The sequence below is a fragment of the Habropoda laboriosa genome, unplaced genomic scaffold, assembly GCF_001263275.1.
Source record: "Habropoda laboriosa isolate 0110345459 unplaced genomic scaffold, ASM126327v1 scaffold9, whole genome shotgun sequence".
NCBI lineage: Eukaryota > Metazoa > Arthropoda > Insecta > Hymenoptera > Apidae > Habropoda > Habropoda laboriosa.
In genome coordinates, this window is record NW_017100191.1 from 2,269,618 (window position 1) to 2,284,541 (window position 14,924).

Genomic DNA, 14,924 nt, shown 5'->3' on the forward strand with positions numbered 1-14,924 from the left:
GTCTTGTTTCAAGATAGAAAACCAACAGCTAAAGTGAACTGACTTTTAGGTTATGTTGCAGATTACGCTGACGTGAAATTGGAATGGACTTTTTATCGTAAGAGAAAAAATTTAGGGGTGAAAAGAAGCGTAGTAGTATTGTTGCACAGCTCTGTCGAGAAAAATGTATGGCCTGGCGACGTGTAAACAGAGGCGAGAACCAGGGATGAATTTTTTATCAACCGGCTCCATTAATCAGCCGTGGTTCGATCGAATCTACGGCTCATTCGTGTGGCCGTGAATTATTTCTTGCTCACTTTTCCGGTTTATCGCCTAGACCAGTGGCCTGTGGTAAGCTGCTGTTATCGTCTCCTGTAAATCGTCCTCCTCACCTTTATCGACAACCGTCCTAGATAACCATCGGTTGCCTCGACGCTTGCTCCGGATCACGAGAAACTCAGTTACCTATGCAGAACCAAGAATTGCAACCGAAGATTAGCGATTTCTTTGCGAGAATGTGCAGGATGATTCGCCTAACTTGACGACCTGAAATTGCTCCTGAACTATTCGCTGTACGGAATAACGTAGAACGCAAAAGTTGCATGATTTCAAGGGGCACGTATATTACAATAATTGTTTTTTCTACGTTGTTTTTATACACAAAGCTTTGAAGGTCGCCATGATGTTTTTTAATGGAACACCTTATATTTCTTTCCGGAAATTGAAAGAACATTAAACGCTGAGTAAATAAATATTAGGGTGTAATATGTCTGAAATGAATATTTATCGAGATATTTACGATAGAAGTTCTATTCTATTGAAATCGAATTTACACAAAAACACGCAGAAGCATATTTCTCTATCCGTAAATTTGGTTTCAATAGAATAGGACTTCTATCGTAAATATCTCAATAAATATTCGTTTTAGAATATTTTATTTACTCAGCTTTTAATACTCTCTTAATTTCCGGAAAGAAATACAGGGTGTTCCATTTAAAAAAATCATGGTGATCTTCAAAACTTTTTGTATAAAAACAATTATTGTAACATATGTCCCCCTTGAAATCATGCAACTTTTGCTTCATACACTATTTCGTACAGCGAATAGTTCACGAGCAATTTCAGGTCAAATTAGATGAATCACCCTGTATACATTCTAACCTGCTAATCCTACACCTCAGGATAGTGAATTTTTTTTTAGAGATTTTTATTTTTTATTATAAAATTATATATGCACATGATAAGACAAACCATCTATTTCAGCATAATTTTATTTAACACTTGTAAATATATTGTAAAGAGCAATATAATAATTATTAAGTGAATTGAACAAATGGGGAAACGAAAAATTGTAAAACTGAATTTTGTAAACAGAATAAAAATTATGGCGTTGGATTTGTTAAACCTCTGAGTGATTCAAATTTTTTACAAATACACTATAATATTAGAAGTACAAGTCTGGAATGAGAAAACCTGCCTTCACAATTGTTCATTTTCCTTCTTTCTTTTTTCTTAACTGAGACAATGAAGTTGACTATATTTACAACTGAATAATCCCTTTATCTGGAAGTCGGCCATTTTTAGAATAAAGCAACAGTTTTCTATTATACAAGAAGTCTCACTTAACCTGTTTTTGACGATATGAAAAAATATTATGACAAGCGAAATATTTTTCTCACAGTCAAATTTTTTCGAGATTTCAAAGTTGTTACTTTTTCACGTGGGACTATACATTTTTATCGTCATGGCATAACAGTTGAGGTCAAGTACACTCGAACTCAATTGGAAGAGTATCAACAGGTAGAATCACGTGATATTTAGAAGTTAGGAATGAAATGGGTTGGACTAATCAAATCTAAAGACACACATTAACAAAGAACTTAAAGGAGTAAAAACTAAGAGGCATTTATACTGTTCGAGAACGTACATCTAGCGATGATAAAATAAAAAGTCGTGCCCAAAGTCATCTTGAATGAAGGTCATTCCAAGGTCATCGACATTATTGCTCACTGTCCAAGATCATTTTAACATCATCATATCGCACAGGTTGATGTTGGATTATAAAAAAAAAAAGAAACACGTTGTTACGCAAGAAAATGTCGATGACCTTGGAATGACCTCGGGAGCATACGTTTTTTATCGTATAACAAACTCGAAATAACTCGAATAACAAACTACATTTAAACATTCTTCTCTTACTTTCTACAGCAGCAGAAATAATTTCGCATCATCGCCACATGCGTGTCCTCGAATAACAAACTACATTTAAACATTCTTCTCTTACTTTCTACAGCAGCAGAAATAATTTCGATGTTCGTTATAAGTGAAACACCCTGTACATGTCCCTATGAACACGGTATAAAGCCAGCGCAACGGAACGGGCAGGAGTCAGAGCGTGAGACGCGTCATTGAAGGGAATCTGATTAGTTCACATCTACAAGTGGATCGAATTCATTCGACCGGACAATGAAGAGCACCTTCCTGCACTATCGATATTCCTGATGGTGTTTCTGATTTGTACTCCCTCGCAGCAATTCGCTTCACCAGAGACCTACGGACGGATATCGACTCAGGTCGTAACAGCTCCGATGAGACCCTGCCCACCTAAACAGATGCTAAGTCCATAGAAGGTGTGCCGTAACAAGGTGTAACCGACAGATTAGTGAATTCTCGGTGAGGAAGTTCCCCCAAGTCGAAACCGTTAATTTTCACGAATCTTACGTGTAATGTACCTATAGTTTTTCTGTTTTACACACAGACTCGCGACGTTCGAGAGGTGAAAATAAGCCTCGCAAGTTCGGGATGAAAGATTTGTTCTCTCGATATCTCGAAAAATATTGAATTTAGAAATTGCGTTAGGTGGATAGGATTTAAATAGCTCTCAAGGATATTCGTCTGTTTAAATAATACAACGATTCACTGGAACAACCTGTGTATCGGTAGAAAATTATCTCACCAATCGAGGACAGGTTACTTTTGACAAGTTTCTCGAAACGAGAAATCTCATTTCAAGATCGAGACCAATAGCCATGGGAAAATGATTTTTAGGTTACATCCTGGGGCTTGAAGTTCTGGGTAAAAGGAGCGGAATCTATGCCAATTGGACGCAGAATTTTTGGTCAGTGCTAAGGCTGTATGTTCAGGCTTACGCTGCGTCGATTCAGGACAGTGCCGTTTCTGAGAAAGTCAAGTATTTTCAAAGGATGTATATTCGGTCTGGCTGGAGAACAATAAGAACTTTCTATCGAAGGATTGCCAGCCAGACCACCTCAACGGCAATTGGCGCATCGTAAGGCCACGCGCAGTCAAAAGAGGGACCTAGGATTTATGGGTCGGTTTTCCAAACTAGGACCTTTTATGCGACGTCCTGCAGGCCTTGTTTACCGGACGAACACTTGGCCTGCAGGCGTTGCGCATTCGGGAAACCCCAATTTTTAATTGGACAATCCTAGGTTCCACTTTTCTGCAGTGCCTTCCAAAATTGGAGGGAATTCTCCGGGATGATGGAGGGGGCATTTCTCGACTTCGGTGGAAAGCGTCCCTCCATCAGGAGAGAACAACGTAGAAACTCGTATAGAACAACAAATTAAGAACTCGGATAGAACAGAACAAAAAGCACTCGTACTGAATAAGAACATTGAACTTCGTAATTTTGTACCAATAAAAACTGTGTCCTAAATAACCGTGTTTATTTACTAAATAACCTAATTCCAGAAACCGTGGAATTAACAGTCAGAATGTGGACTGATCCTGGAGGGAGAAAAAGCAAACGGAGGTGCGTTTCTTGAAGCTGAGAATTGTTCTTTGGTCACGGTTCTTGTTCGACGTTTTATCGTCTGTTGTAAACTGTTATGGCTACTATGAATTACCATCGGTTGGATCCAACTAAAGCAGCTAAATTATCGATGTAGTTGTGACTTGCAAGAAGTGTAAAATTCAAAATGCAATTTTTTCTTAACTATTCTTAACGAATATAAGGTGTACGCAAAATAAAGTACTTGGGTAAACTATTTCACTGCCGTTCAATTGCTCATAGAAAAAAACGAAACCATGATGTATCGAAGTATACTGAAAGGTCTGTAATAAATTTTATTCAACTATAATAGCATATAATTATAGCAATCTACGACCCCCACATCGATTGTTGTATACAGGGTGTCTCACTTATAATAGACAACTAAATTATTTGCACTACTATTGAAGGTAAAAAAACATGACTAAAGGAGTTTATGATGAAAAGAAGCCTCCTTAAGGTCATCTTCAGGATCATTTCGAAATCGTCGAAATTTTGTTACGTATTAACATACTTAATTCTCAGTCATTTCGAGGTCACGATGTCATAGGTCGTTGAACTCTTCTTGTTGTTGGCTACAATGTGGCATTATAAAAAAAAAGGACATTGTTATGCAAAAAAATATTGATGGCCTTGGAACGAGCTTCAAGATCTGGCATTCTGAAGACTTCTTTTTATTATCAACAGGTGTATATACATACGTCGTTTTCAGTAGCAACGGTAATAATTTAAATGTCCATTATAAGTGGGACACTGTATATTCAATTAGTGAATAACTTTTGAAAAGAAAAAATTATAAATATTCTATGAATTTATCAATTTTTAATTTATATTCAATTAGTGAATAACTTTTGAAGATCAAAAGATTCGTTTTGCAAAGAGAAAATTATACATACTCGATAAATTTATCTATTTTTAATTTCTTTCGTAAATTTGCCTTATTTTAATAGGAGTAATGTAAATGAAACTTGAATTTCATATTTTAAAATTCTCCGCGGTAATCACGCATGTCTTACAGCTAGAATATTAAGAATCACGTTTCCCACGCGAAGATAGGACAGTGTAAAATTAACAAAAATTAACACCCTTCTCAAGTAATAAAAATAAACGATAAAATATAATATTTTATTCCTTATTCGAAATCAAATTTGTCCAACTCTGCGTGCGCCACGCGGTATTTCTCGTACAAAGATTGTTCAGCAACGAATAGCAATCGAAGATAAGCAGCGAGATGTTCTGGATTCCTCGCCATCTAGGGGCTGTGTTTTGATATAAAAATTTCAAGGATATCGAGTATCTCAGAGGCAGGACACGTTAACAATTTTATTTTGCCATAAATGGCCGCTCTGGTATAACCACTGCTCGACAGTGATTGAACAAGCGTATAAAACCCTATGCAACCTGTTCACCATCAGTCTGACAATCGAACTGTTACCGAGGACTCGATTTATTCAGAAATCTACCGGTTCACGTCCATCAATGATTCTTATTCCTTCGAACGGACAATGAGGAATTACATTAAGTGCTTCTTACTATTGACGCCTCTGATGACGATAGGGATATGCAATGAAACGGACAACAACCCTCTACAGAAGGAAAACGAGAATAATCAACCACCATCGATTCCGATTCATGGACTCTCACAGACTCCATATATACTGGTATCCATTGTAGCTCGGCCTGCACCGTGTCCTTTTGGACAGAAGCTCGATTACATGTTCAAGTGTCGCGAAATTTACGGTTCATCGAAGCAGTGAGTGACGCTAAATAATCATTTTAAGGAGAGAGTCCAGTTGGACAGTTTGAAAAGTAAGCGACCTTTAAAAAATTTTTCTACCAAACTAGTAAAGATACTACGATACTTCTCTTTTTTTTACAGAAAGATGCATGCTTAGATTACAATAACAAAATGTTGTTCGATGCATTTTTCAGAACACACTTCCAGTCTACTACCGTTTATCCTCTCTTTAACTGTCATGGCCGCTGTTGATTACCATCGGTTACCACCATCTTGGGAAACTGAATTACCGACAGAGCAGTGCTTTTCAAGAAAAAGAAATTTGGAACGAAGAAGACCGATTCAACGTTGTATATTTCCTTCTTTTTTCATTTCTCATTGTATTTTACGTTGTTAACCGAAGGAAAACTAGTTGACTCGTCGCTGGAATGGCCGATATTTAAAACTGAATAATCCACTTATCTGGAAGTCGACAATTGTTTCAATCGAAGACGATGTTGGATACCAACCTACCGACATGACTCATGGATGCTAGCCGCCGCGTTGGTATCTTCGGTAAACGCCAGCGCATCGCACTCATTTCTTCCAAATATTTTGCAGTTTAGTTCTTAGTCACCTAGAACCTTTGCCACTTTCCTAGACCTTTTACCTCGACCCCTTTCTAGTCCCTTCCACGTCCATTTCCAATCCCTATAAACGTAACAACCCTAAGAGCACCGACTTTCATTATTTCCCATATCTTTGTACAATTCACAACGTGTTTAGACTCTTGAATAAACCTCTTGTTAAGATTTTAAAAAGTGTTGCACACGTTCCATCGCCCGGAATCCAACAACGAAATAAGTTATCATAATGACATTTGTAAAAGTTCGAACAAAAATAACTGTTCGAATGTTTACCAGTTCTCTACCGTCTACTCGGGAAATTGAAAAATCACAGTTTCACACTTTACCCGATATCCTTATCGTGTCGTAATTACTTACAAAGATATTTATCATACAAACGTGAATCGTAATCTCAGGTGAATGTCCATGGGAAAGCCCACTAAAAATGAATGCTCGTTACAACAGCGTTTAAAAGAAGATAAGCAAAAAGCAATCCTGAAATCCTTCATGGCCAAGGATATTCATTATTCACTTACCTGTATCTTAATATAAAAATCTCAAGGATAACAGGTACCTGATAGCCAGTTCGGCATTAAAAATTTCATTCTGCCATAAATTAACGCTGTGAACTAACACTGTTCGACATATATGATTAAACGAGCAGCTCCACGAGGAACTTATAAAGCCGAGTACAACCGATTACCGGTTAGTCGGGCGATAAAATTTGCCTCTGAAAAATCTTTCTATACAGATATCAATCAGTTCATTCTCCCATCTAACGGTGATTCTATCTCGTTCGAAACCAGACAATGCGGAGCTTCTTCGAATGTTTGTTGCTGTTGGTCTATCTGATAGCGACTTGCAGTACCGTGAATGTCGACCCTCCACTGTCGTACAACGAAAACTATAAACCACCGAAGACGTCTGGAATTCCTGGTCCATTGAGCAATACATCTGCAACAAGTGGATACACGGGACTAAAATACAATAAAACAATGATAGGTGCATATCCGTCAATTATATATCGGCCTCCGCCGTGTCCACCTGGGCAGAAGCTGGATTACAGGTCCAAGTGTCGTGACTCCGTGTAATTGATCGACGCAAGTGAGTATCGTTAAATGTGTCGAAAATTCTGCCGCGTAGAACAAAGTGTTCTGCATACGAGACTTAGATTTTTGAAAGAATTAACCGTTTCAGTCCCAGGGATCATTGAAACTACACTATCGAAAAATGCCGAACAACGCAATAGCGCTTGTCTTAATTGATTGCGAAAAGAGCTAAGCGGCGCGATAGCGCTTATCTTATTTTGTGTCGACAAATGCCGGTCAGCGCGATAGAGCGATGCGATGTACATGCGTCAGAAAAGTTGAGCACGCTATTTCGACAGACTGTGAGTGCACCGTCAGTTGTCCATAGCGTTTAAACGTACTGGGTCTTTTCGACACAAAATCTAAACAGCGCGATCGCGCTGCTTGGGACTCAAACGGTTAAGAAGGGAAGTTAACAATTTGAAAGCGTCAAAAAATCGATTTCTTTTTTTTCTGGAATAAATTGAAAGTACAACATCTGAAAAATATGCTTCTACAATATTAAGGATGAGTTCGTAAAAACAGCGAAGTGTGGTAAACATGTTTTTCAAGTTGGCGTGCAGGATAACACGAAATTTAATCGACCGAACAACTTGGGTACATTTCTTCAGGGATTGAACCGATGATCAATATTTCATCCTTATTTATAGTGATTTTACAAACAATATGAAACCATTGTCTTTTTTGGTAGAAAAACTTTTTTTTTTTTTTTTGTTACAAGTTGGTTCAATTTCAGCGTAAACTGTCGAAGAACAATAAAATTTGAAATTTGTTGCTTTGAAATCGCTAAGCCAACCAGAGGTATATTGCCAAAAGTGCCAGGTTAAAGTATAAAATTTACAATAACAATATTAAACATTACATTTCACAAAAATTGTTCACCGTAGTCTAAGGATGCCTCCTTCTTTGACCCTTTCGCTGTTTAGTCCGTACGACGTACGGGCAGAGCGGAGAGCGACCTCAACGTTTAGTCCAGTGACGGCGGACCTTTTGAGCTCGGTGTGTCAAAATTGGGAAAATGTCACACCTAGAAATATCCATTTTGTTGCGAGCGTTACGACCTTGCACGATCACGGACTCGCTATGGTTCAGCTAGGAATTAACGATTCTGAACCTCGTTGATAGAAGATAGACACCGTTGTTTGTGTGATGATTATTTATGATCTGCTCGGTTTCGTCCGTAAACGATGCGTGCCACCCAAAATGTCTTGGCGTGTCACCTTTGGCACGCGTGTCATAGGTTCGCCATCACATAGGTTTAGTCCGTACGACGTACGGGCAGAGCGGGATCCGTTTTGTTTAGTCTATCCGTCGCGTCTTATCGCTTAATTCGTTTCGTGTTGAGGTAAATTTCTTTAGGGAGGAATGTATCGTTAGTGATTTAATAGACGAATTCAATTAAATAAAGACATTCAAAAACAAAAAGAAAAAAAAAAGAAAATGAACAAGGAAAGATACACGGTATTATTGTGAAGAATGCAACGTTGGACTGTGCATACCGTGCTTCAAAATTTACCATACTCGGACTAATTATTAGAACATCTTTAGGAATAACAGTGAAACACAGATAAAATATGTTTTTTTTTCGTATTTTTATCATAAATAGAAGCAATACTAATAAAAAAAGTCGAACATTTTTTGACCGCTTTTTGTTATTTTACTGAACAGCGAGAGGGTTAAACGAAAGAAGTATTCGATAACTTTAGTAGTTTAGCCAAAAAGAATGGTTAAATATCGCTTATTCGTCGGGATGATAAGCTGGACTCTCCCCTTTAAGAAAAATATAATAGTATTGTCGTTGCAGTTGAATTTTTCACGATTAAATGAAATATCCACATTGAAGAAAGATAACAAACATCTCGTTTCAAGATTAAAACAAACACCTTGAAATGTGATTTCCAGGTTGACCACGAGAAATGTGCAATTCTGAATAAGAGGACTGGATCGACTGTTTATTGCACGAAAAATTGTTTACTTGAAGTTGATGATCATTTTTTGGAACACATTTTTATCATCTGCTGTAAACTGTCATGGCTGCTGTTAATTACCATCGGTTACCTCCATCTTGAGACAGTTACCGAGGGAGAGGTGCATTTCAAGAAGAACAAGTGTGGAACGAGAAAGCCTAATTCAGAATTTCGTATTTTCCTTTTTTTTTTAATTTGCTGTACGTTATATTGTTAACTGAGATACGTGAACTAGTTCACTCGACATTAGAATGGCCTATATTTTAAACTGAACAAGCTACCTACTTGCAAATCCACTATTTTTCTATCAAATACAAAGTAAATCATAATTGCAAGTGTAAAAGTGAAAATAAAGCACCTGTTTAAAATTGTTAGTGTAATAGAATATTCGGAATGAAAGGATTTTCTTTGGTATCTGGGAAAAAACACACAAAAGTTTATTTATCTTTCGTCGATACATGTTAAATGTTTGGTACAGAATAATTTCGAACAAATCAATGCCGTGTTCGACCTGTTGCTTTTGCTTTCGGGAGTCCAGCTTTAAGCAGCCGTACTCTCCCGTTACAACATTAACGAAACGGATAAAACGATTCATAACAATTACTGTGGGAAGGCGTCCGGTGAGCCTCCTGTACTCTACTCTCTGGAAGGCGACCGGCGGATAGTCCAGCCGTTCTCTCCATTCCAGGAGCGACCCAGGTATAGCTCTCGTACTCTCCTATCACAATATTCAAGTGATACGCGTATGATCGGAGAGTCCACCCGCACTTCTCCTGGTAGGCGACCGGTGGATAGTCCAGCCGTTCTCTCCATACCACCAGAAGTACTAAGCAATCCTCTCCGAGCTTCCTCAGGCGTCCGGGTAACTTCCCGGTACTCTCCTCTCTCAGAGGCGACCGGCGGATAGTCCAGCCGTTCTCTCCACCAGAGAGTGACCCAGGTGTCAGTCCCCGTACTCTCCTGTGCTGTAAGGGCGTCCGAAAGCTAGGCTTCGTACTCTCCCACTCTGAAGGGCGACCGATGGTAATACCTCGTTCTCTCCCAGCAGAGTACAGCAAGAATGCTTGTAAATTTATATTTGACCGTTGCTAATGACCGTCGCTAAGTGGCTTCCCGCGCGAAAACCGCGAGTCTCCTGCGTAAAACCGCGAGTCTACCGCAGATCGCGAGCTAGTTTGTTCCAGAAGCTTCTATCGCTTCGCGATTATTTGATTGACGACGAGGATAGAGAGTCGTCCATCTCACTTCCTCTCGCGGAATGGAAATTTTTGTCGCCGTCTTTGTTGATGGCTGTTACATTAGTAGTTTTTTATTATGCACTGTACAGTTTTTCCTGGTCAGGCGGCTGTTTTGAAGTCCTGTGCGCCGCACAGTGAAATTAATTCGCCGGTGTACAATTTATATTTTTCAATTCTTCGACAACGTAACAACCTGTTAAAAACATGCGATATTTAATGATCAGAGACGAAACTGACTGGTACTAATCACATCTGAAGAATGAAATTCTGTAGGATGGAATTAACTATCAACGAATATAGAGAAAACCCATTAATGGTACACGAGGAAGTAATTTTAATCCAAGGAATCGATGATTATCAGCGGAAACTGCTGACATCTTGACATCATTCCTGACAGAAGACAGAAATATAAAATCAAAATGTAATTTCTTCCGAGAGTTTCCAATTATCTTGGAAAACCAGCAGGAAATCTAGCCTAATAATAGGAAAATCATTTTCCCGTTGCCTTAATCTATGCAATTATAAAATCACGCTGAAAATAATCGCGGGAATTACCACGGTTGAAATCTTCAATCTAAAACATCCACTGACACTCAAGCTTACTTTCTGAAGGAAGAGCATTGACACAATTTTTAACTCACCGAAGAACGACTGTCAGAGCTTCGTCGAAAATAATAATCAAGCATAATTGTCACGCGACTGCACAAAAGATCACCGCAAATACCGATATTTCAAACGGACTCGTCGCAAATCGTGTACAGCATTGAAACGAGAAAGCAAGAAGAAAAAAGGAAGAAAAATTGCCGCATTCGAAATTCTATTCAGATATAAAAAGATAGAAATTGCCCAGGAAGAATTCCAAAGAAAACAGTTTCCCACACAGGGAAAACAGGATCTTGGTGCATATCAAATGAGTCTATGAATAGACATATAAAGGCTGTACAACCGGTCTGTTATTAGTCATAGAATGAGGTAGGTATGTATATCTCTGCGAGTATCAGATCAGCTCCCATTCACAAGTGGTTCATTCGTCAGACCATGAAGAGCTTCTTCGTGTATCTGCTACTATACTTGATGGCATTGGTGATCTGTGTTTCGTCGGAAGAATATACCACTACACCAAGGCGTAGACCTTGGTCAAACCGTCATCACATCGTAAGAGCACCGTCGAGAGACTGTCCACCCGGACAGAGGCTGGACCAACAGAACATGTGTCGTGAAATTGCGCAACACGGATAGGCGAAAGCCTCGGTGAGGAAGTTCCCCCACGTGGAAACCGCTAATTTTCACGAATCTTACGTGTAATGTACCTATAGTTTTCGCGAAAAAAAAATGTATCACGCGTATTTTCTGTTTTACATAGTGGCTCGCGACGTTCGAGAGGTGAAAATGAACCTCGCAAGTTCGGGATGAATTTGTTCTCTCGATATCTCGAAAAATATTGGATTTAGAAATTGCGTTAGGTTGATAGGATTTAAATAGCTCTCAAAGATATTCGTTTGTTTAAACAATACAACGATTCACTGGAACAACCTGTGTATCGATAGAAAATTATCTCACCGGTCGAGAACAGGTCACTTTTGACAAATTTTTCGAAACAGGAAATCTCATTTCAAAATCGAGACCAATAGCCATGGAAAAATGATTTTTCAGGTTACATCGAAGTGGAATTCTCGGTAAAAGGAGCGAAATCTATGCCAATTGGACGCAGAATTTTCGGTCAGAATGTGGATCGATCCTGGAGGGAGAAAAAAGAAACAGGGACGCGTTTTTTGAAGCTGTGAATTATTATTTGGCCACACTTCTGGTTTAGTATGCTGCTGTGTCTTGAGCCCTGAGGATTATCATCGGTTACCTTCGTCTCGAGAAATTGAATTATCGACGCAGTTATGAATTAGAACAAGAAGACTATACATATATTTTTTAATTTAATTTTCTACTTTAAGGTGTCATCTCATGCCCATTATACACTAAAGAAATTTAATCTTTTATCGAAAAATGAATTTTCCCACTTCGAATTTTTTCCCACACGCTGCCTCGTATTTCTATTATTGTGAAAATAAAAAAGCATAAAACTGATCGAAACATAAACGTTAATCTACTCGAACACCTATTTCCTGAATTTGTTCCAAAAATGTCGAAGACTAAGGACGAAGTGAACTAATCAGTTCTGAATGAATCTACAATTCAAGATGATTTAGTATGCTGGAATATCGAGGATAACGGTATAAGTGTACAAGCTTGTAAATTTGCACAACTGGTTTTATAATCGATATATGTATGTCAATATAATTTCCCTCTTTACTTTTTATCGGATATTCAAGGAGCACAGACGAGGTACAGGATAGACCTTGCACCTAGTGTATTTTGTGTCCAACGTACTGAAATATCGACCGTGTAAAAAATCGTGTAACGGCACTCCACCAGTGTAACAATAAAATTCCTAGATGTATAGTCACTAGTTGGTAATAATAAATTGAGACAGATTAAGAGAGATCACGATCTAAGTTAAAATAAAGTTTAAGACGGAGTATATAAAAACTACGGAAAGCGAAGGCGAACTTCTTCTTCTATTTGGTTCTGTTGCATGTACGCTGCAATAATACCGAAAATATAATTATTAAATGAACTGAACTTTTAGAGTTGACGTCTTTCCTGGTCACGCGTCCTTCCGGTTGAAACGACCGCTACAATCAGAGTTTTTGTTATGCCCTCTACAATATAAAGCGGTGAGTTTAGGAATTACATACAATCCAACCATCAAGGATGGTAAAGTCGACAGATGCAAAAAATCCTCCTTTATTTTTGCACATAAAGATACATACACATATTGCATCTACTAATAAACAATTACGTTCCTTTTTTATTCGTAATTTTATAGTTACGATTAATTCCAATACCAACCACTGCTAATGTTGTAATCTTATTCTATGCTGAATCGGTAACGTTGGTAGCGACAGGAAAATGGTAAAGGTCTTCTTGGTCCCAAAGCCCCGGGGAAAAAGGTTCATAAGATACTAGGTCTATCCTGTACCTCGTCTGTGATATAAAATAAACCAATTATCTTATGGGACTTTTTGTCACACGATCTGAAATACCGACGTCGTTCAAAACTATTGGTTTTGAAGCGCACTCGCTTAAGAACCGCCATTTTAAGAACTGCATCGCGCAAAACAATCGATATGGGTCGTGTGTACATTGTTATGATTCATCCTAACATTTGAAATATTGTCTCCTTCATTATTTAAAATAACAAATGCCAAGTGTTCTTGATTTCAATTCCTACCACTAATAGCACACTGATATAATACCAGTCCCAATCGATACAGTAGGATTATAGTAAGACCACGTGGTCGTGTGATAAAAAAGTACATTGGATAAGTGGGCTATTCTGTATCTCGACTGTGGTTTAACCCTTTGAGGACGAAGGACTACATACCATGTTGAGATACTGATTACTTGGGAACGTACAACTAGCTCACTATTTCAATTTCTTTTTTTACTGAATCATTTCAAAATTGTATTTTTGTTTAAATGTAAGTATACGAATTTATGGCAAAGCCAACTATTTGTATTGCTTAAAAATACAGTATATTCTCCACAAGTGTCAGACCGCAAGGAAGCTAAACCTGACACTCTGAGATTCAGGGCCTACGTTTTCGAGCATCGCGCCCGCCTTTGTAGTTTGCCGAACGTAGACAAGGACAGCGAATAAAAGATAAGGATGAAACGAGAGTCGAGGCACCTAAGCGATGTAAATACCAACTTTTTTAATTTTACGTTTTTTTATCCCGAAATTTTTCTTAACATGTTGGTGAGATTTTTCTGATGAAAATGACATAAAACACGACATAATTTGAACAACATTTACTTATTAACACGTTCACTGTCACGCCAGATTTACAGGTTGCTGTCAGGTGGCCACAAGAAAATACATTTTAAGCATAGGATTATAGTATTATGCTTTACAATTTTTTTTTTCAATTGAAAATAATGTCTAGCTAGCTATGACGTTCAAAATTTTTAGTTGACAACATTTATTTTATTTTAATTATTCTAAACATTTGAGGCACTCCAGTCACTGATGACCACCATGGCCATATCGAGGAAACAGTCTAATGTTAAAACTTATTGAGTGATTAATTTAATTTCAAAATATATCGCTTTGGACGAATTACAAAAACAAACTGCTAAGAAATTACATTAAATACCTGTACACATTATCCGTCGAATGTAGAGGGAGAGCCACCGTTAGGTTGCCAATTGTTTATCACATAGAGTCTGCCTACCTCCACGTAAAAAAAAAAAAATGTAGGTTCGATTCCACAAGTGTCAGTAAAATGTAGGGTCGATTCGACAAGTGACAGTAAAATGTAGGGTCGATTCCACTAGTGACAGTACAAGTGTTACTGTACTTTGTCCAGTTTGGTGGAGAATATCGTTTAAATGCAATAGAAGTTTACCTGTGTTTTTCTGAATTTCAAAAATTCAGGCAGAATTGTAAATATTGTCTCGC

At 38.0% G+C, this 14,924-nt stretch overlaps 1 protein-coding gene across 1 annotated transcript; it reads left to right on the plus strand.

Moving 5' to 3' along the window:
* The first annotated feature begins 6,814 nt into the window (after positions 1 to 6,814).
* LOC108580264 lies at positions 6,815 to 12,433 on the plus strand. Its single transcript, XM_017943974.1, has 3 exons — positions 6,815 to 7,192; positions 11,385 to 11,659; positions 12,062 to 12,433. The coding sequence occupies exons 1-2, from the start codon at positions 6,925 to 6,927 to the stop codon at positions 11,645 to 11,647; spliced, it is 531 nt and encodes a 176-aa protein (XP_017799463.1). The 5' UTR covers positions 6,815 to 6,924; the 3' UTR covers positions 11,648 to 11,659; positions 12,062 to 12,433.
* Positions 12,434 to 14,924: the final 2,491 nt, after the last annotated feature.